Raw genomic sequence first — 21,399 nt, 5'->3', positions numbered from 1 at the left:
GGATGATCTTGGAGGTCTCTTCCAACCTGGTTGATTCTCTTATTCTATGATAGAAGGAAGAAAAAAAAGGTCTTTCATAAAACTATGCCTAAAATGCAAGCAGGTGTGGAAGAGAAAATAAACCAAAGTTTTGTGAAGATGTATTTTATGTTCAAGTACACTTGGCCTTCAGAAGATACCCATTTTTTGCACAAAAACATATGCTGTGGTTGCAAATAACTTTAGGAAAGGATCAACCACAAGCTAGTGCAGTGTTCTTTCTTCCCACCAAAGAGAAACACAAATTCTCAGATACCCACTACAGAGTAGATGGTTACATTCTACATGTAAAGAAGGTCAGATTAAATGTCAAGAGTCTCTCACAGCTTTAAGTAAGCAAGTTGGGCTGTCTGCCACATCATGCACCAGGATCACAGGCTCACAGGATGTTAGGGGTTGGAAGGGACCCAAGGAGATCATCCAGCCCAACCCCCCTGCCAGAGCAGGACAATCCTATCTAACAGAGATCACACAGGAACACATCCAGACAGGCCTTGAAAGGCTGCACAGAAGGAGCCTCCACAACCTCTCTGGGCAGCCTGTGCCAATGCTCTGGGACCCTTACAGTAAAGAAGTTCCCCCTTGTGTTGAGGTGGAACTTCTTTTGCTTCAGGCAAAGTGCTGATGCCTAAACAGGCTGGCCTAAAAGCAGGCTTCAACTCTGGCACACTGAGGAATACAGAAAGTTCTCAGGTCAGTTGTTCAGTCAGCACTGGGACTAACAAAACTGATTACTCCAGTTCACCCAGTGCACATGGAGGAAAAATATGCTATTGCTGAGAGCTGCTTTTTGGAACTGCATCTGTGAACAAGCCATGATGATTAAAGCTGGCACGTGAAGGATATAACCCTCTACACTGAAGCAAAATTGAATCCCTCTCTTACAAGCCATTAAAGAAAAACTGCAATGGAATATCAATTGCCATCTTCAGGTATCACTTAGTTAAGACACTTTTGGAGAATTAAGAGTTTGTAAGAAATCTCTCAAAAAGAATAAAAGCATTGAAATAATCTCACGTAGAAACAAATCAAATCAAGTAAAAATCACATTTAGAAACAAACCAAACCAAGTAAACTTCAGTTCAAAGATTATGGCAGTCCAGAGAATGACAAACAAACTCCAAACTGTCCTGTTATAGAAATATAGATTAAAAAAAACAGGACAAAGAGCATGAGAGAGATACAAACAAGCTAAGGTGAACTTTAGGGGAGCTCCAGAGTTGGAATATGCTTATATCTAGAAAGAAATTGCTACACAGCATTTTGTTATTATCAGAAGTACAAAAGGAACAGCACTCCACGGCTCTAGACAAAGCAGTAAAATGCTTTTAGCAGTTTAAACTTTACGACTTCCCATTCTGCATTTTATTTTCTACCCCAAGAAGACTGCATTCACTGCATAGTCCTGCTCTTGTCATAGAATAGGTAAGGTTGCATAAAGGGTCATTATAAGTCATGAGGTCAAAAATCTTCAGGAACTGGGTTATTATATGGATTAAAATAATCTACAGAGGAAGATAATGCTGTTACAGTTTGAGGCTGGGTGCCTTTAAGAACCACAAAGTTGAGGGCCTGCAGAGGCTAGACAGGTCCAGGAGGTGGACCAGAAGGTTTTATTGTTATTTCATTGCCATAAGTCCTGCATCCCTACCAAACTGGCTGCAGAGGCAGTCTCTTCCTTTTCCCTCCCTCCCTGCTGCTGGGAGGACCACAGGCTGCTATCTCTTTGCCAGGCAGTGAGGCCTGCTTTGGCCTTGGCAATGATGTCAGTTGGGGCTTGGAATGGCCCCGCTGAATTTTAGCTGCATCACACTGGTTTGATGTGGGGGGTAGAGAGGCATAGGTGGCATCTGAGGCCTGAGTTTATGGCCTGGTTTGAGGAAGGTGGTGTGAACCTTCAGCCTAAGTTTGAGAACTGTGCCTGAGGTGGACTATGGATTTAGTGCATTTTCTGTGGTTCTGTACTGTTGCATGTAGTCATGAACAGCACTTCACTAGAATCACACATTCCAATTCTATCCAGTCCTCTGTGTGAGCATTTCCTTTACTCCTCCTGGAAGGCGTAAGGAGCATCTGTCTTGCTCCCTAAACTAAGACATGTGACAAAACATCCCTGCTTTAAAAACTGTCTGTTTCTTAGCCTTCTTAAGGTCAAGTGAGTTCATATTTAACAGAAGCTGTAACTTCAGAGTCACCTGTTTTCTTTTTCATCAATGTCAGAGGTACTGGCCAGTCGTCTCGGTATTGTAGGTGCAACATATGCTAGTCGAGTTCCTTTTCCATCCTTCTCCTGAAAGACAGGCACTCATTATTCACTGTTACTGCTGCTGCCTAGGAAATCACCATTCTGACAGCTTCACCTGCAGTTAGTGTTACCTGATGATATCAACATGATAAAGCTTAAAACTCAAGGGCTAAAATAGGAAAAGGCAACTGTTTGTTTTCATTCTTGCAGTGCAAATTACTTTGCTTCTGTTTGGCTGCTGTACAACTGCTTACTGAAAGCAACTGTATTAGTATTTGTTACAGCATCTTCTCATATAGTGCAGTATTCTCCATCTTATTAACATTTATCATTTCATACAATCATAGAATGATTTAAGTTGGAAGGGATCTCAAGGATCATCCAGCTCCAACCCCCCACTATAGGCAGGGACCCCTCCCACTAGAACAGGTTGCTCAAGGCCTCATCCAACCTGGCCTTCAACACCTCCAGGGAGAGAGCAGCCACAACCTCCCTGGGCAACCTGCTCCAGTGTCTCACCACCCTCACTGGAAAGAACCCTTTCCTATCATCCAGTTTAAATCTCCCCTCTGCCAGTTTAAACCCATTACCTCTTGTCCTGTCATTACAAGGCCTTTTAAATAGTCCCTCCCCAGCCTTCCTGTAGCCCCCTTCAGATACTGCAAGGCTACTCCAAGGTCTCCTCTGAAGCCTTCTCTTCTCCAGGCTGCACAGCCCCAACTCTCTCAGCCTGTCCTCACAGCAGAGCTGCTGCAGCCCTCTCAGCATCTTTGTGGCCCTCTGGGCTGTCTCCAACAGTTCCACGTCCTTCTTATGCTGGGGGCTCCAGAACTGCACACAGGACTGCAGGTGGGGTCTGAGGAGAGCAGAGCCAAGGAGCAGAATCCCCTCCCTTGCCCTGTGCCCACACTGCTCTTGCTGCAGTCCAGCACAGGGTTGTGTCTGGGCTGCACTCACACTGCAGGCTCCTGTTGAGCTTTTCAGCCCAGAGCCTGAAGGGCCTTTTCCTCAGGGCTGCACTTAGCCACCCATCACCCACCTTGGAGTTGTGCTTGGGGTTGCACCAACCCAGCTGCAGGACCTTACACTTGGCCTTGTTGAATGTCATGAGTTGGCCTGGGCACACCTCTGCAGCCTGTCCAGGTCCCTCTGGATGGATCCCTGCCCTCTAGCAAGTCAACTGCCACACACCTTGGTGCAGCCAAGGCTATCCTTCAGCTTCACTTCACTCACCAGCCCCTCCTTGTTGGTAAGGACTAGGTCCAGCATAGCATCTTATCTTGTGGGTTCCTCTGCCACTTGGAGGAGGAAGTTATCATCAGTGCATTCCAGGAACCTCTTAGACTGCTGGTGCTCTGCTGTGTTGTGCTTCCAACAGATGTCAGGGTGGTTGAAGTCCCCCATGAGGACCAGGGCCTGTGAGTGTGAAGCTTCTCCCATTTGTTTGTAGAGGGCCTCATCTGCTTTGCCTTCCTGATCAGGAGGCCTGTAGCAGACTCCTACTACGATGTCACTTTCCCCTGCCTTCCCTTTAACCGTTACCCATAAGCTCTCTGTTTTTCTGTTGCACATCCCCAGGTGGAGCTCCATGGACTCCAGTTTATGATTGATGGAGAGGGCCTGTCCCTCCTGAAGAGTCTATAACCATCTATCCCCAAGGTCCAATTGTGAGCTCCATACCACCATGTCTCAGTGATGCCAATGACATCATAACTCTGTAGACTTGCACAGGTTTGCAACTCTTCCTGTTTGTTCCCCATGCTCCTTGTGTTAGTGCAGAGGCATTTCAGCTGTGCCTTTATTGGAGCTGTCTTGCTGACTGATTCTCCCTTACCCTGATCTTTGGGAACTCCTCTCTCAGTCTGTATTCCAATCCTAGGGTCAGATCCCACCTGTCCATGCTCAGGCACCTCTGTAGCTATCAACCTATCTCTACCCCTCATGTCATCACTACCATGGGATGTTTTCCTGATGGCACCCAAAGGGGATCTGGCTCATCTCTGCAAGGTTGTGACTGCATTATTTTGTCCCCAGCATGCTTCTGGGCAGCAGGCTGAGAGCTCTTACCAGTCCCCCATGACACTGGTGTGTCCTCCCACACCTTGCTACATGGAAGCCTGATGACTTTATCCCCCTCCCGCTTCACATCCCGTTTAGAGCCCTGTCAGCTCCTCCTCAAAGAGCCTCTTCCCCCTTTGAGAGGTGTCTCCTGTTTGGTGGCAACACCCCCAGTGCTGCACAGATCACGCCACGGTCAAACACCCCACATTTATGGTGCTGACACCATCCTCGGAGCCATGTATTAAAAGACTGTAGGTGGCTGCTTAATCCAATGGCTCTGCCACTGGTTGGGATAAAAGAAGAGGATTTGTGCCCCTGAGTCTTGTACCACTCATCCCAGGTCTCAGAAGTCTTTGTTGATTGTTCTGGGACTAACGGTCATAATTTCTTCTCCTCCTACATAGAAGATCAGTAAGGGGTAGTAGTCTGTAGAGTGCACCAGGCTAGGAATTTTCCTAGCAACAACCCTAACCTGGGCTCCAGGTAGGCAGCACTGCTCCCTGTGAGAGAGGCCTGCCTGACATGTCAGTCCCTCTGTTCCTCTCAGAAGTGAATCCCCTACAACTATCACTCTCCTTTTTGTCTTTGTTGCACTACCCTAATTCTTGGGGCTGGATGGCACACACTGGGCAACTGATCAGGTGGACTTCCCCCTCCATCCTCCTCTGCCCGACCCTCACTATCTAGTGCCCCATATCTGTTGTGCAAGGGCAGCTGATAAGGCTGAGAAGACCGGGAGAGGGCTCTCCTGCCTCCATTCCCTCTCATCTCCTGGGTCTCCTCCTTTACCCATTGTGTCTGGGTAGGAAGAGGAAACAGAACTGTCTACTACTTGTGCAGCCCTCACCTGCTGCCCCTCCCTTGGGGACGGTATTTATACTTGAAACAGAGCCAGAAATTCTGTTCAGTTCAGTTACCTGTTCCAAATTTGTCCTTTGATTGCTTCAGTGTATTCAAGTTTCATTACAGAAGGCAACTCTTGTTAAGTGAAACATGACAACAGAATACAAGAAGAGACTTCATTTTTGTTGAGATTCTTTCACCATCACTCTCCAAGTGATGCTGAAACTATCCAATCTCTGGTCTCCCTTAACTGTAAAAACTCCTGCTAGCACTGCAAGTCTCACAGAAGGGAAGAGCCTCAGCCCTATGTACCAGGTCACCAGACAATAAAGGTGCATACTGCACTTTGAGGAGGCCACACATAAACTGTGGAATTTAACCTCTTGAAATTTTGGCACATAATAGATGTTAGCAGAGTCCACAGAGAGTGCCTTACTTCTGTAACACATCACAAACACCTATACTAAGCAAGGTAGATCAGTCCCTCAAAATACTGTTTGACAATGTAAATGATTACCTTTTCTTTGTTGTCCAGCGAAGAAGAAAGTCTAGGACTTGAAGCAGAACGGATCACCCCCGCAGAGTCCTTTTCTTTCTGAGCTTCTTTGGAAGCAGTAATTTCTGCAAGTGCTCCATAGCTACCAGTTTTTCTAAGACCTGACCTCCACGTAGCAGGAGATTCATCTTTCCTCTCTTCTTCTTTGGGAGAAACCTTGGTTGTAGATGTTGGGAACTAGAAAACACAGGTAAATGAATTGACGCTATTAATTATGCATTCTCCCTGGCAATCCACGCTGCTTGTGGAGATCTGAGAACTAAACTGCTTTTAATAACCATGGAAACGTTGAACTTGTAGGGCAGTTGAGGTGAGAGACAACCTACACACTCTTCCCTTCAATTAGTTAATGAGATAAGAAACGTAAGACTGGTCAAGGAATGCTACTCCTCTAAAAGTTAGCTTAGAAAAAAGCCAGGCTTTGTAAAACACACCGTGAGCACGAGACGCAGAGGTAGAAACATGCAAACCCAGTTGTCAATGTCTTGATTAAAGGTGTTATTTTGCAATCTGTACACAAAACTGTGCACACCAGAACCTCACCAGAGCTTTTTCACCTTTACTGGGCACAAGAACAATGCCAGTTTTGCGCAAGCCCTGCCTCCACGACGCAGGATCTACCGAATCCACGACAGGCATGATAGGAGAAATGAAATCATACTAAAGCCAATTAAGACAAGACAAAGATGAAGGTTGAAAGAATAGGAAACAGAAAGAATGAGTTGGTTTTTTTGAACCACACAGTTTGTGCCCACATTTATGTTATGTAGTTCATTACAGTACAAAATACCAAAAAGCAGTAAGAGATTTAAAACTTCAGCAAAAGGTTCTTATTGAAGACAACACAGCACACTTAGCTGCTTCAGAAACAGGATTACAGTTTGCCCTGAGAGGGACAGCAAAGCCTCAATCCTCCTATGTTTGAGAATGCTGAAAGATTTGTATTAACATAAATCTCATTCTTATCATATTTAATGCATATTCCTTAATTGCATCCTGTGCTAGCTTAGCTATCAGACTCAGACCTTTATTCCCTTACTTTGGTACTCTGTGGTCGTTTAGAACTAGCCTAGAGTGTTAAACTACCACACTGACACAAAGCAGCATCACTGAATGCCACATAGGCAGAAGAATACCCAAATTCAAGCCCAGTCCAATGTATGTGAACCACTTGGTTTGGCCATCTGTGGTGTAAAAGCAGAACAGTGGCTGCAGTAGTGCAGATGGTGCAAACCCAAAAAGGCAGGTGCAAGATCACCCACACAGTGTTGTTTTACCACCATTAGTAAAAGCCATTTAAAGCCTCTATGTCCACTGTGACTGCTTCTCTAGAACACAGGCACATGCTGCATTACAAGACAGTCTTCATATAAACACAGGTCTATTTTGTAGCTACAGATAACTGAAGATTACTTTTGACCTGCACCTTTTACCTTTTAGACCAAAAGATAATCCACTAAGAAGTTTTGCCTCCATACATCATCATTTAATCCTGTATACCAAAAAAAAGTATCTCTTGATCATTCAGTTCAGGAGTTTCAAGTGACACTGCAGCTAGTAACAATTTGGTCACACCCTGCTGCTGAAGGTCCTCTAGCCTAGAAGACTTTTGCATCACAGGCTCACAGGATGTTAGGGGTTGGAAGGGACCCGAGGGAATTGAGTCCAACCCCCTGCCAGAGCAGGACTACACAATCTAGCACAGATCACAGAGGAATGCATCCAGACAGGCCTTGAAAGACTCCACAGAAGGAGACCCCACAACCTCTCTGGGCAGCCTGTGCCAGTACTCTGGGACCCTTACAGGAAAGAGGTTCCCCCTTGTATTGAGGCAGAACCTCCTGTGCTGTAACTTACACCCATTGCTCCTTGTCCTATCCGAGGGAGCAGTGAGCAGAGCCTGTCCCCCCACTCCTGGCAGCCCTCAGATACTGATAAACATTTATCAATCCCCTCCGTGTCTTCTCTTCTCCAGACGAAGCAGTCCCAGGTCCCTCAGCCTCTCCTCATCAGCCATGCCCTCCTGTCCCCTCATCATCCTCATAGCCCTCTGCTGGACCCTCTCCAGCAGATCCCTGTCCCTCTTCAATTGGGGAGCCCAAAACTGAACCCAGTATTCAAGATGAGGTCTCAGCAGGGCAGAGTAGAGGGGGAGGAGAACCTCCCTTGATCTGCTGGACACACTCTTCCTAATGCACCCCAGGATCCCATTGGCCTTCTTGGCCACAAGGGCACTTCGCTGTGCCATGGTTAGATTGTTATCCATGTATACTTCAGACAAAGTAAAGTTCAGGAAAATGAAGTGTTTAAAGTGTTAGAGATCTTTGAAATCTCCTGTGTGCAAAAATGATGAAGTACAGGGGAAAAAAAACGAGTGCAGAGCACGTGAGTGAAACTGCCCAAGTATCACAAATGCTTGTGTTACTCAAGTGATTTCAAAACATAAACCAAGCCTACTGCCTTGCATTGACATTCACACCAGATCTGAGTTCACTTCAGTTGGCTACAGGTAGCCAATCAGCAATCACTCACAATGCCTTCCCTCCTTCATGCATTTGCTGTGTTGTGTGTGGAGAATCTGTGGGCCTTGAGTTCTGCATAGCTCCTGAGCTAGGCAAAGACATTTCCCATGACAAAGAACAGTAATTCCTTACTGAGCCAAGAGGAGCTCTTTAGATTAATGTCACAAGATCACCCTGCAATCCAAAAGCCTGCCTCACCACAAAGCTCAGCATGGGAAAACTAGTCAGGGCCACAACTCCTCTTTTGCTCTGATGGGTTGTGGAGAGAAGTCTTGCAGTCATCTGTGGGAATGCAACGTGAGAAGGAATAATAACAAGCAGACTGAGCATTTCGACCTTGGTTCCCACAGCTTCAGGATGCCTCCCGTGGGGAAGAAAAGAGATAGTGGACATCTGGTTAATGAAGAAAAACAAGGCGTGATGTATGTAAAAGACTGGGTGCCCAGTCTTGTAGGTGGAGACTATAGGGTTAAACCTTCTAGGGGGAGACTATAGGGTTAAAAATCTTCTGGGGACTAGAAGACTGTTATTCAATCCCATAATTCTGCTATCTCCTTATAAACTCACAACAAGGTCAGTTCATTCTTTCCTCCTCCTCTTGCCCTGTGTTCATGGCAGGAGCCACTTTATCGGGCTTGTTTAGGCCTCATTGGATGGCAGAGGCATTAGCAGGGGAGGTGGGAAGGATAGGAGCACTGGGGAGTATTAGTTTTTGTGATGGGGAAAAAATTCAACTTCAGAAAAGCAAGAGCTTCACTCTGCAAGAGATCCTTGCCTTTTAGAAAAGAATCTTAATGCCCAGCTATTTTACAGTTCTGCATTTCAGATCTCTGTTTAGAATTTCACAGAATCACAGAACTGTTAGGGCAGGAAGGGACTTCAAGGATGATTCAGCTCCAACCCCCTTGCCATGGGCAAGGACATCTCACACTACATCAGGTTGTTCACGGCCTCATTCAGCCTAGCCTTAAAAACTTCCAGCAATGAGGCTTCCACCACCTCCCTGGGCAACCTGTTCCTTGGTCTCACCACCCTCATGTTGAAGAACTTCTTCCTAACATCCAATTTGAATCTACTCACTTCTACTTTTGCTCCGTTCCCCCCAGCCCTACCACTACCTGACAGCCTAAGAAGTCCCTCCCCAGCTTTCTTGTAGCCCACTTCAGATACTGGAAGGCCACAATAAGGTCTGCTTGGAGCCTTCTCTTCTCCAGACTGAACAACCCCAATCTCAGTGTTTCTCCATAGGAGAAGTGCTCCAGCTCTCTGAGTGTCCTCATGGCCCTTCTCTCACCCTCGTGGCCCAGCTCAGGTTTTAAAGCATTTAAAAGAAATCAACGCAGATTCCACAGAAAATATTTGAGGACTCTCTGCATCTTTTCATCAGTTATGTGGATAATCCAATCTGCTTTTTATAGGCAAATCAAGCAGTGCATGCTTTTACAGAAGAAGAGGAGTTTAAAAGACACAAGAAAGGCATCTTACCTTCTTGACAGGCGATGGAGGTGCTCCTTGCCCAACAGCTACTGAAGGCGCTGTCACCGCTACTGATGCCGACTGTGTGCTTGTGGTGTTTGAGTTATTAGTTACAGCTGCCAAGCCTTTGGTCTTATCTGCAAAAACATTTGCAAGACTTCAATTTCCATTTTTCATTCACAATTTCTCTGCCTTTACAACACTGCTGAATTTCTTTTGGAAAACACCTGACAGTCAATTCTCCCAAGAGCATTTTATTGTTTACTCCTCAGTGTTTTGCTCTTCAACTCCCTCTCTGTACCATAGTTAGGTTCACTATTTGCCCTCAGTGCTCATACATGTAGCTTATGTTTGTGTTTGTTATTCATTGTTAAACACCCTGAGAAGAAGAGAATCATGAGTTTGAAAGTGACCTTGAGAGGTCACCCCATTCAATCTCTCCTATGAAGACAGGCTGAAAGACTGGGGGCTGCTCAGTCTGCAGAAGAGCAGGCTCCCAGGTGACCTTCTCGTGGCCTTTCAGTATCTGAAGGGGGCCTGCAAAAAAGCTGGGGAGGGACTTTTCAGAATACATGGGAGTGACAGGACTAGGGGGAATGGAGCAAAGCTGGAGATGGGTAGGTTCAGGCCGGAGGTCAGGAGGAAGTTGTTGAGCAGGAGAATGGTGAGAAGCTGAAATGGGTTGCTCAGGGAGGCAGTTGAGGCCCCATGGCTGGAGGTGTTTAAGGCCAGGCTGGATGAGGTTCAAGGCCAGCCTGATCAAGGGTAGGGTGTCCCTGCCCATGGCAGGGGGGTTGGAACTAGATGATCCTTGTGGTCCTTTCCAACCCTGACTGAGTGATTCTAAGCTCCTGCTCAAAGAAGGGTTAATACTGCACACAGACCAGGAAGAGACCTCCAAGATCATCCACTCCAACCTAGCACCCAGCCCTAGCCAGTCAACCAGACCATGGCACTAAGTGCCTCATCCAGCCTTTGCTTGAACACCTCCAGGGACGGCAACTCCACCACCTCCCTGGGCAGCCCATTCCAGTGCCAATCACTCTCTCTGCCAACAACTTCCTCCTGACATGCAGCCTAGACCTCCCCTGGCACAACTTGAGACTGTGTCCCCTTCTTCTGTTACTGGTTGCCTGGCAGAAGAGACCAACCCCACCTGGCTACAACCTTCCTTCAGGTAGTTGTAGACAGCAATGAGGTCACCCCTGAGCCTTCTCTTGTCCAGACCTAACACCCCCAGCTCCCTCAGCCTCTCCTCATAGGGTTTGTGTTCCAGGCCCCTCACCAGCCGTGTACCCCTTCACTGGACACATTCCAGTATCTCAACATCTCTCTTGAATTGAGGAGCCCAGAATTGGATACAGGATTCAAGGTGAGGCCTGATCAGTGCTGAGTACAGGGGAAGAATAAACTCTCTTGTCCTGCTGGCCACACTGCTCCTGATCCAGGCCAGGATGCCATTGGCTTTCTCGGCTACCTGGGAACACTGCTGGCTCATCTTCAGCTACTCTCTACCAGCACCCCCACGAATAATGGGGAAAAAAAGAGAAAGAAGAAGCCTGGAATGCAGAGATCCAGCTCTAAGGAAAGGAGCTTAAAGTCTAGCTTGCCAAATAAAGTATGACAAAGCTTTGTTGATATTAATACCCCTAAAGTTTATATAAATTAATTCTTGTGTCACAGTCACATTTTCCTGGCACAAACTATCAGTAATGAAGAGAAGACAGTTACCAGAATGAGAAGGCTCTGGAGATATTATAGCTAGCTCAGTGAATGAGAAATGACTACATGTTATATATGTTTTAGTTCATCAAAGCTCAGTCTGTGTAAATAAGGGATATAAGTACACTAATGTGAAAGACTTAATTACAGAGCTTGATGGATTTCTTTCCAGCTTAACACTGAAATAATAATCTTTAATAAAAATTAAGCCATAATCAGATAGTTTAGTTTTGCAACTTATTTTTACTTCTGCCTTCCTTAAGAATTTATCACATATATATATATAGGTTAGCTCTAAAATCCCTTTCTAATCTTATCTTTTTCCAAGTGAAGAAATTAGAAGGTTTTAAAGTGAGAACTCATCCAAAAGTTGAAAAGTGTACATGGCATTCCGGGGTGCATCACGTATAGAGGTTCTTCTCCACCTCTACTCTGCCCTTGTTAGACCACACTTGGAATACTGTGTCCAGTTTTGGGCTCCCCAGTTCAGGAGGGACATGGACCTGCTGGAGAGAGTCCAGTGGAGAGCCACAAGGATGAGTGGGGGACTTGAACATCTGCCCTATGAAGAGAGACTGAGAGCCCTGAGGCTGTTTAGTCTGGAGAAGACTGAGAGGTGATCTGATCAATGTGCACAAATACCTGAGGAGTGGGTGTCAATCGGCTGGGGCCAATCTCCTTTTGCTGGTCAGCAGCAACAGGATGAAGAGCAACAGCTACAAATTGGAACACAGAAGGTTTCACCTCAGCATGAGAAGAAACCTCTTTACAGTGAGGGTGACAGAGCCCTGGAGCAGGCTGCCCAGAGAGGTTGTGGAGTCTCCTCTGGATGCTTGGATGCATTACTGTGTGAACTACCCTGGGTGATCCTGCCTTCGCAGGGCAGGTTGGACACGATGATCTCTGGAGGTCCCTTCCAACCTTTAAAGTTCTGTGATTATAAATACATATATATTATATAAAATAGCACCAAGATGTTTCTAATGACATCTGTGTGCTGTATTGCTGCATTGCAGTTGTACAAATCTTTATTAAGGTTGAATATATATCTTTAAACACCAGTGCTCTGGCATTAGTTTTCTGATGTGAAAGGCAAAGATGCCCTGCTGTTCTTCCATCACTATTTGCTTTAAGGGCCTGATCAGTGCTCCAGAACAAACCCACACAAACTCCACTGCAGAGTGACGTGGTGTGCTAGTTCAAGCCTAGCTGGAATATTTTGGTGACAAGAATTAGATGACAGGCTGTAAAAAGGAAACAATGGTGATGGCTGCTGCACTCATAGGCTTGCTGAGATGGGTAAGAACAAGAACACAGAGATAACAGAGTCTTTATCTGGGCTCTTTGGGCTGCAAACACTTCTCTAACCTGCCTGACAAATCCTTCTGCTTCCTAATCCCCATGGGTGACCTTCCAAACTCACCTTGAACGTAAGGCAAAGTCTGGGGTAAGGCAGAGGAGTGGGAAGAAGGTAGAAGGGTGGTTGGGAGCCCCTCCTGGGGACTCAGGTTTCTGGAGGGCTGTTGTGTTTCTGTATTACTTTTTGTCTATTTCTGTATCTGTTGTAAATATCTGCTTGTCTATTGTGCTAAAGGGTCAGTATAAAGCTTCATTCAATTTCCACATTGACTGAGCCTAGTCTGGGTGATTTTAATTAAGTGTGGGGGGACATGGAACACCCAAATCAGCACATGTCGTTCTTTGCTTGCACTTTCAAACTCTTCAAAGTTCACTTCTCTTGAAATGAAGCCATATATGAGGTAACTGTTCACATTAAAACAGCATCTTTAGAAGTTTCAGTACACGTTGAAAATAAATAGACCACTGCTTTAGGAACACCTGAGCCAAGACTGCCATATTAATTGGTAACCAGTTCAAGATGGCAAGAACAAATTAGAACAATCCCTGTACCAGTTCCACAAGCAAACACTGGCACGAAGCCTTCATTTCTGATTTGAACTTCCAACTTTTGGAATGTCTTCTGACATGCTATTGAAGGTTTATATTATTCCCACTATTTCATTAAAGTTATTTGTTTGGCTACTCAACAGTTGAGCAGCTTAACAGCTTCAACCTACATAACAACCAGTAAAGATAACCTCTAATGCTTTGACTTCAGACACATATAAACTTGCTTTAAAATGGTGTGAAGATTAGTGACATGCAGAAGAATAAGGAACATTTTAGATACTAAATATCACAGGATACAGATTGAAGTTATTTATGAAGCAAAATCTGAGAGACAATGCTCCACATAACTTACCTGTCTCTGCTTCAGACTCTGAGTCATCATCCTCTTCCTCTTCACTAGAACAACTGGATTCATCCTTCTTTCCCTCTTCCTCCTCATCTGCTTTTTCTTGCTCCAGGGACTCTGTACTAGATGTGATCTTCTCTTGCTCCATAATCAATGTCTCCTTACTGAGTTTGAAAAAAAAAAATACTTACTAAGTCCTGAAAGATTTGCTAATTCCTGTCAAGTACAACTTTGCAACGCTTTGTCAAGTTACCTTTTTTTTTTTCATTAAAACCTTGTAGTTTTTTCCTAGTTTACTTACTTTTTGAACGTCTTCTGTGTCTGATTATTATCCATATTGGCTGTGGATTCAATTAGGGGAGACTTCTTTTCTCGTTTTTCACTGTGAAGCTTCAAAACAGAATAGAATCAAGAAGTTACACTGATAGAATTGTACCAGTGTGGTATAACTGCAGATGGAGGGTGACCTGTAACTACTATAAACCCTAAAAGGAGTACAAGCTTTCAGAGTGTTACAGTCCAAGAACCCAAAATTTTTGAAGCTGTTATTCCCACTAAGTTACTCATTGTTGATTTTTCAGATCCTAAAATGCCCACTGGACAAGGCAAGCAGAAGACCACCTGATTTCCTCTTAGGCTTTTTGGTCAACAGAACCAACCAAGTAAGGGCATAAATAATCTTTTGAGATGACTGTGGCATCATCTCAACTGGAGGCCAAAACCAAACCTTTGTTTCTAACTCCTGCGCTGTATACCATAACCACACAGGCACACAGGGTGTTAGGGGTTGGAAGGGAACCAAAAAGGTCATCCAGTCCAGCCCCCCTGCCAGAGCAGGACAATCCTATCTAACACAGGTCACACAGGAACACATCCAGACAGGCCTTGAAAGGCTCCACAGAAGGAGACTCCACAGCCTCTCTGGGAAGCCTGTTCCAGTGTCCTGAGACCCTTACAGGAAAGAAGTTTCCCCTTGTTTTGAGGCAGAACCTCCTGAGCTGCAGCTTACACCCATTGCTCCTTGTCCTATCCCAGGGAGCAGTGAGCAGAGCCTGTCCCCCACTCCTGGCAGCCCTCAGATACTGATAAACATTTATCAAATCCCCTCTCAGTCTTCTCTTCTCCAGACTAAGCAGCCCCAGGTCCCTCAGCCTCTCCTCATCAGCCGTGCCCTCCAGTCCCCTCATCATCCTCATAGCCCTCTGCTGGACCCTCTCCAGCAGATCCCTGTCCCTCCTCAACTGGGGAGCCCAAAACTGAACACAATATTCAAGATGAGGTCTCAGCAAGGCAGAGCAGAGGGGGAGGAGAACCTCCCTTGATCTGCTGGACACACTCCTCCTAATACACCCCAGGACCCCATTGGCCTTCTTGGCCACAAGGGCACATTGCTGTGCCATGGATGTTCTCCACCAGCACCCCCAGGCCCCTCTCCACAGGGCTGCTCTGCAGCAGATCACCTCCCAGCCTGGTGGAGTTTATTCTTCCTCCCCAGATGCAGGACTCTGCACTAGTCCTTGTTGAACCTCATCTGGTTCCTCTGTGCCCGGCTCTCAGTCTACTTAAAATGTTTCTTTATATACAAGAGGCCTACCAGATTTTGCTTCTTTTGTAATTCTTCTAAATATCCTAGAATATCTTCATCTGCCACATCAAATGCTGTCTGCCCCTGCAGAGGGGGAAAAAGCAGAACACCAGAATCGTACAGCAGAAGTTAAACAGAACAGATTTTGATGCCTTAGCACATGATGATGCGGGTAAGGAGCCCATTCAGAGAGAGAAATTAGGAAGTGTAAGCCAAGCTCTATTACAAACTGTTAGTCTGTCAGCAGTTGAAACCAATTTTTGCACTATTACTTTTTTGGAAACATCTAGACCTGATCAGAAAACAATCATTTTAGGAGATAAAATTATGCAAAATATTTCTGTCCTTTGAAGGAAAAAAATGAAGTAAATTGAAAGAATCTGATAGCTCTCCCAGTTCCAAACAACCATTACAGTGAGTTGGATGTATGGATCACAGGATGTTAGGGGTTGAAAGGGAGCTGAGGAGATCATCCAGTCCAACCCCCCTGCCAGAGCAGGACAATCCTATCTAACACAGATCACAGAGGAACACATCCAGACAGGCCTGGAAAGGCTCCACAGAAGGAGACTCCACAACCTCTCTGGGCAGCCTGTGCCAGTGCTCTGGGACCCTTACAAGAAAGAAGTTCCCCCTTGTGTTGAGGCAGAACCTCTTGTGCTGCAATTTACACCCATTGCTCCTTGCCCTGGCCCAGGCAGCAGTGGGCAGAGCCTGTCCCCTCCCTCCTGGCTCTATTCACCTTGGACTGTTGGATACAGCTCAGCTTGTTTCGAGTTTCAATTACTTAAGCAAGCTATACCAAATTTAATTAGTCATGCTTTCACCTTTTTACAGTGAAACTCTATTTGACATTTTCTATGTTCTTCAGAGGAGATCTGCTACAACCATTTGCTCTTATTCCTCCCTGCTTAGTGTATGATTTCCACGGGACGTGTGCTTGAATGAACATATCATGTAATTGATAAACACCAAGTGATGCTGTCAGCTTGTCAGAACTGCAGTCACTGCAATTCTCAACTAGACCCCACGCCCCCAAGATGGGAGGTTCAAGTTTTGAGGCCTGAACTGGTAACATGTCAAAAAAAAAAATCCCTTTCTTCATCTCTATTTGAAGATGAGGAGGGCTGAAGCTCATCTAGTTTCACAAAAAGAGTCTAACTTATTTGGCTACTTGCAGTGCAACATTCTGTATTTGGAAGTTTGCATTCCAGTACAGGCAGGATGGAATCCAGTCAAAGCCCTACAAATGCAGCTGCATTCACATGCTGGGTGGACACACTAAAATGTTGGGGGGACTGCGACAAGATGAGTCCAGTAAGTGCTTCTGTACAGAAATCATAAGTAAAGGGAGAGCTGCCCTTTAAAAATGGTCACAGCAGCTTATTATAAAGATGATTAAAGGATTCATATTTGTCTGTTTACTTCAGTAGCTGAAATGTTAACTCTGAGGGAAACGCTCCTGATTACACTGTGAAGGCTACCATAGCTGGTTAGAAAGGATGGACCTTCACATGACTGATTTTCACATCCATAAAACTTCTGACCATAAAGCAGAAGCACATGCACCTTTCAACAAGCATTACCCAAAACAGCTTGAGGTCCTCTGACATTTGAAATATTCCATTTAGTATAACACAGCACTAACCTGGAAACTAAACAACAGAATTATCTCATCTTTATATTCGCATTATGACTACAGTTTTTAATCTGGCCTTCTATTTTTAGGTAGTTAAGTGGGTTTAAGAGAAACAAACAACTCTGTTAGACCTACCTTGACCATAAAAAAAGAATAAAATTGCATAAAAGAATCTTTTTTAATTGGAAGGTTATAGCTATGGCCAATTCATAGAAGTTAATACTTGAAGGCAACAGATGCACCCACAACTGAAATCAAACCTGGAGTTTTCAGTCTTCCTATCTCCAAAATTAAAATGCCTACTGGCATTTACAACAGGTAGGACTCTCCCAGCTTGCACAGACCAGCCCACGTATCAAATAGAACAGCTTCTATTTCTCTGTCCCTTTCTCATTCTTATTCTTACACCAGCTGAGATGAACATGCTCTCTTGAACACTACCCTTCACATTTCCACAACTCCAGGTAGAACGTGTAACAGCTAAGCCCATAAACTGGGTTCAATTCCTTACACCAGCTTTTGACTGCCTGATGCAAAATACAAGGCATATAATTGATATTTAAGGTTTCTATATGCACTCTACAGAAACAGAATCAAAGCTCTCTGAAATTTAATTCCAGGTTTCATTTATTTTGTTGTAAGCCACTTCAGATTCTAGGAAAGAAAAAGTCTATGTCTAGGCATTTTAAGCAGCCATAGTTTTGCCCTCAGAGTAAATCCTTGCTAATTCACGAACTCTATTTCCCATTTTTTTCTTTAAAAGTGTATGAAAAACTTCAGTGCAGGATCTGTGGTAGATGTTGGGCAGGTACTTTACATACACAGTATTGACAGAAACTGGAAGCAGATCAGAATCTACTGCAAAACATAAAGCAAAGAGACAAAAGAGCACTTGCAGCGGAATGAAACATTTGGAGTTCTTGTGCTGCCTGTGTGTGAATCATCAACACATCTGTATGAGTCAGGAGCAAGGTCTTGCAAAGCCAACAAGCTACATGTGTCTTTGCTTAAAAGTAAGGAAATATAGCTTAGGAAGCATTCAAGTTGTGTCTAGGGAGCCCAGAGATGCCTACGTTTCCTCCAGCAGGCCCAAACCAGCACACGGTGATATCCCTTTAGTACGGCAACACAAGCTGACTGCAAAAGTTAAAGCACTACCTAAAGGCATTGTCTTCAATGATCATTTCACTGCTCAAATGCAATCCATCCAGTTATTAATTTTGCACCTCTGAAAGGTCACCAAACCCATTCTATTTGAATCTCCATGTCAAGGATGCCATGGATAGTTATAAGTAAGCACAAAGTGGGTCTCAATATTAATTTAGGCAGAGGCTTTAGTTTTGAACACAACCATGCTGGTTTGACATAACATGCATTAAAGAATCCATGTACAGTAAACAGCAGTTTATCATCACTTTTCTTACCCTGGCTTCTAAAGTCACTTTAGAGACCAGAACTTTGTATCTTGACAAGGATTACATAAAAATCCTACCACTTTGTTGACAGCCTCCATATCACAGAGGTTTTCCACTAAAATGCGACATGCTTCTTCTTTACCCCAGTGAGCAGCAGCATGAAGTGGTGTCCAGCCATCATAATCTTTAATATTTACATCGTAGTGAGCCTGAATTAAAAGCCTGAAGAAATGAAAGGGATTAGAACTCGACACTGTCAGCAGGAGAAAGAAGCTGTTGTGAAGTCATCAAATTATTCTACAATAACATTCTTCTCCTTTTTCACCATACGTGGTTTAGTTTGGATACTGAAAACTGATGCACTATTTCCTCATAGAAGTATCTGCCTTTCCAGGACTCAGCAGGGGGAGATGTATGACACACACATACACATGTATATATAGGTGGCTTTTTTTAAAGGAAATACTCAAGAAAACTAGCCTTTCCCATTTTCTTATCTGCACTGTCTTCATTCAAAGTCTGTTTACAGAATCAAAGAATACATCTGGCTGGAAGAGACCTTGAAGATCATCCAGTTCAGTGTTGCTTCTATATAGTTCTAAGGTCCTGAATCTGGGTTGAGGCAATGCCAAGCACAAATCCAGGCTGAGCAGTGAGTGGTTGGAGAGCAGCCCTGAGGAGAAGGACTTGGGGGTGCTGCTGGACGAGAAGCTCAACAGGAGCCAGCAGAGTGCATTTGCAGCACAAAGGGCCAAGCAGAGCCTGGGCTGCAGCAGGAGAAGTGTGGCCAGCAGGGCCAGGGAGGTGATTCTCCTGCTCTGTTCCACTCTGATGAGACCCCACCTGGAGTACTGCATCCAGTTCTGGAGCCCCCATTACAAGAAGGATGTGGATGTGCTGGAGTGTGTCCAGAGAAGGACCACGAGGATGCTCAGAGGGCTGCAGCAGCTCTGCTGTGAGCACAGACCGAAAGAGTTGGAGCTGTGCAGGCTGCAGAAGAGGAGGCTCCCAGGTGACCTTCTTGTGGCCTTCCAGGATCTGAAGGGGGCTTACAAAAAAGCTGGGGAGGGACTTTTCAGGCTCTCAGGGAGTGCCAGGACTGGGGGGAATGGAGCAAAGCTGGAGATGGGTAGGTTCAGGCTGGACATGAGGAGGAAGTTGTTGAGCATGAGAGTGGTGAGAGGCTGGAATGGGTTGCCCAGGGAGGTGGTTGAGGCCCCATGGCTGGAGGTGTTTAAGGCCAGGCTGGCTGGGGCTGTGTGCAGCCTGCTCTAGGGTAGGGTGTCCCTGGGCATGACAGAGGGGTTGTAACTGGCTGATCCTTGTGATGCCTTCCAGCCCTGACTGCTTCTACGATGCTAGTTAGCTACTTACATGTACTATAACAGAGAAAAGCCCTTTCTAAGGAAAGGAGAGCTGTAAAATGCCCAGATTTGTAAGTTAGAGCATTCTTATCCAATAAGTTATTAAAATCTCCTCCTATTCTAATACTGCTTGCATCTTTTACTCTCATTAACACTTGATGACATAACAATCCAGTATTTACACGCCTCAATTGCTCTCTGACAGGGAGCAGAGCTCCTGAGAGGATCTGCTTTTCAGCCTTCATTCAGCATGGCTGTGATGTGACTTGTCAAAGTGACAACTGAGTCTTTTTTGGTGTGTTTTTTTGTGTTTGCAAAGGAATATCAGCTTTATTAAACACTGTTCATAATTATTAAAACTCAATGAACTGAGAAGAAGCATTCCCAAAAAACTCTCTCAGTTTCTTCAGCCAATACCCTCCAATGAGTCAACTTCAACACGTGCTCAGCTGCACAGTCTTACAGTCTTGCATCCTGCGTTGAATGCTCCTTTTTGGTAATTTAAAGGCATTCTAGGAAAATACATGGACTGGACTACAAAAATACACTAGTTATAGCTAGAACTGCTTACACACACATGCTGTTCTGTGCTAGTTTGAGCCTAGTTAGGATATTTTGGTGAGAAGAATTAGATGCTAGGCTGTGAAAAGGAAACAATGGTGATGGCTGCTGCACTCATAGGCTTGCTGAGGTGCAGAAGAACAAGAACACAAACACTGGTAAGGCAGTTAGAGTCCCTCTCTGGGCTTTTTGAGCTGCACTTCTCTCTCTAACCTGCCTGACTAATCCATCTGCTTCCTAACCCCCCTGGCCAACTCTCCAAACTGCCTTGAGCGTAAGGCAAAGGCTTGAGTTAGATAGAGGGGTGGGGAGAAGGTGGAAGGGTGATTGAGGGCTGCTCCTGGGGACTCAGGTTTCTGGGAGGGCTGCTGTGCTTCTGTATTCCTTTTTAACTTGTGCTAAGCTGTAAGCATAAAGCTTCATTCAGTGCCCACCTGGCTGAGTCTAGCCTGGGTGATTTTCCTAAGTGAAAGGGGGCAGGGAACACCCAAACCATCACATCCTTATTTTGGCCTCATGCTGGGGGGCCAAAATTTGCTTTTTCAGCAGGATAACTTCTCTTCATCATGATGAAGCAGAACTGCCAGGGAATTGTATGTAATGATTATAATGATTTAAAAAGCTCTGTCACTCAGCTTCTGCTGACAAAACATTACAAAGCTCTGCAGACTTTAAAGGTAGCAATACTTAGACAGTCAGGGTGTGAGCTCAGTTACATTCACAGTGCAATACATACAATTATTCATAGTATAGCTAAGACAGTCAAATACATTGCTTTACTGTGATTGTAAGTGTATTATTAAGCATGCTTAATTCATTAAGGCAGAGCTCTGACAAAAGCAAATTAAACCTCTGGGGCAGCATATTAATGAAAAGCTGCCTGTGCATTACAGGACACCAAAAGCCTAATGCTTTCCAGGAAACAATATCCAAAAAACCCCAAAATTCAATTCTCTGGTCTTTAGATCTAAGAAAACACTACGTCTGGAGAGAAAATTCTGCTTTATGCATGCAAATAAGCAGAGTGTCTTGAAAATATTCATCGACCCAAATGCTAACAGGCATTTCTAAGAAGGAATTCAGCTTGTTTACACAGTGAACTTTAAAAACAAAG

At 44.9% G+C, this 21,399-nt stretch overlaps 1 protein-coding gene across 3 annotated transcripts in view; it reads right to left on the bottom strand.

Moving 5' to 3' along the window:
• PPP1R12A (protein phosphatase 1 regulatory subunit 12A) overlaps window positions 1–21,399 on the bottom strand; it is a 124,459-nt gene that overhangs the window by 30,265 nt on the left and 72,795 nt on the right. For all 3 annotated transcript variants that reach the window (XM_064141967.1, XM_064141966.1, XM_064141965.1), the window contains exons 5-11: window positions 18,438–18,582; window positions 15,316–15,390; window positions 14,023–14,111; window positions 13,728–13,885; window positions 9,752–9,879; window positions 5,706–5,921; window positions 2,235–2,329 (exon numbers count right to left, since the gene is read on the bottom strand). In XM_064141967.1, the coding sequence (XP_063998037.1) occupies window positions 2,235–2,329; window positions 5,706–5,921; window positions 9,752–9,879; window positions 13,728–13,885; window positions 14,023–14,111; window positions 15,316–15,390; window positions 18,438–18,582 (906 nt within the window). The remainder of the gene's footprint in view (window positions 1–2,234; window positions 2,330–5,705; window positions 5,922–9,751; window positions 9,880–13,727; window positions 13,886–14,022; window positions 14,112–15,315; window positions 15,391–18,437; window positions 18,583–21,399) is intronic.

The sequence above is a fragment of the Pogoniulus pusillus genome, chromosome 4 (genome assembly GCF_015220805.1).
Source record: "Pogoniulus pusillus isolate bPogPus1 chromosome 4, bPogPus1.pri, whole genome shotgun sequence".
NCBI lineage: Eukaryota > Metazoa > Chordata > Aves > Piciformes > Lybiidae > Pogoniulus > Pogoniulus pusillus.
Note: the sequence above shows the minus strand (reverse complement) of the source record. Positions and strands in the feature narration are given on the sequence as shown.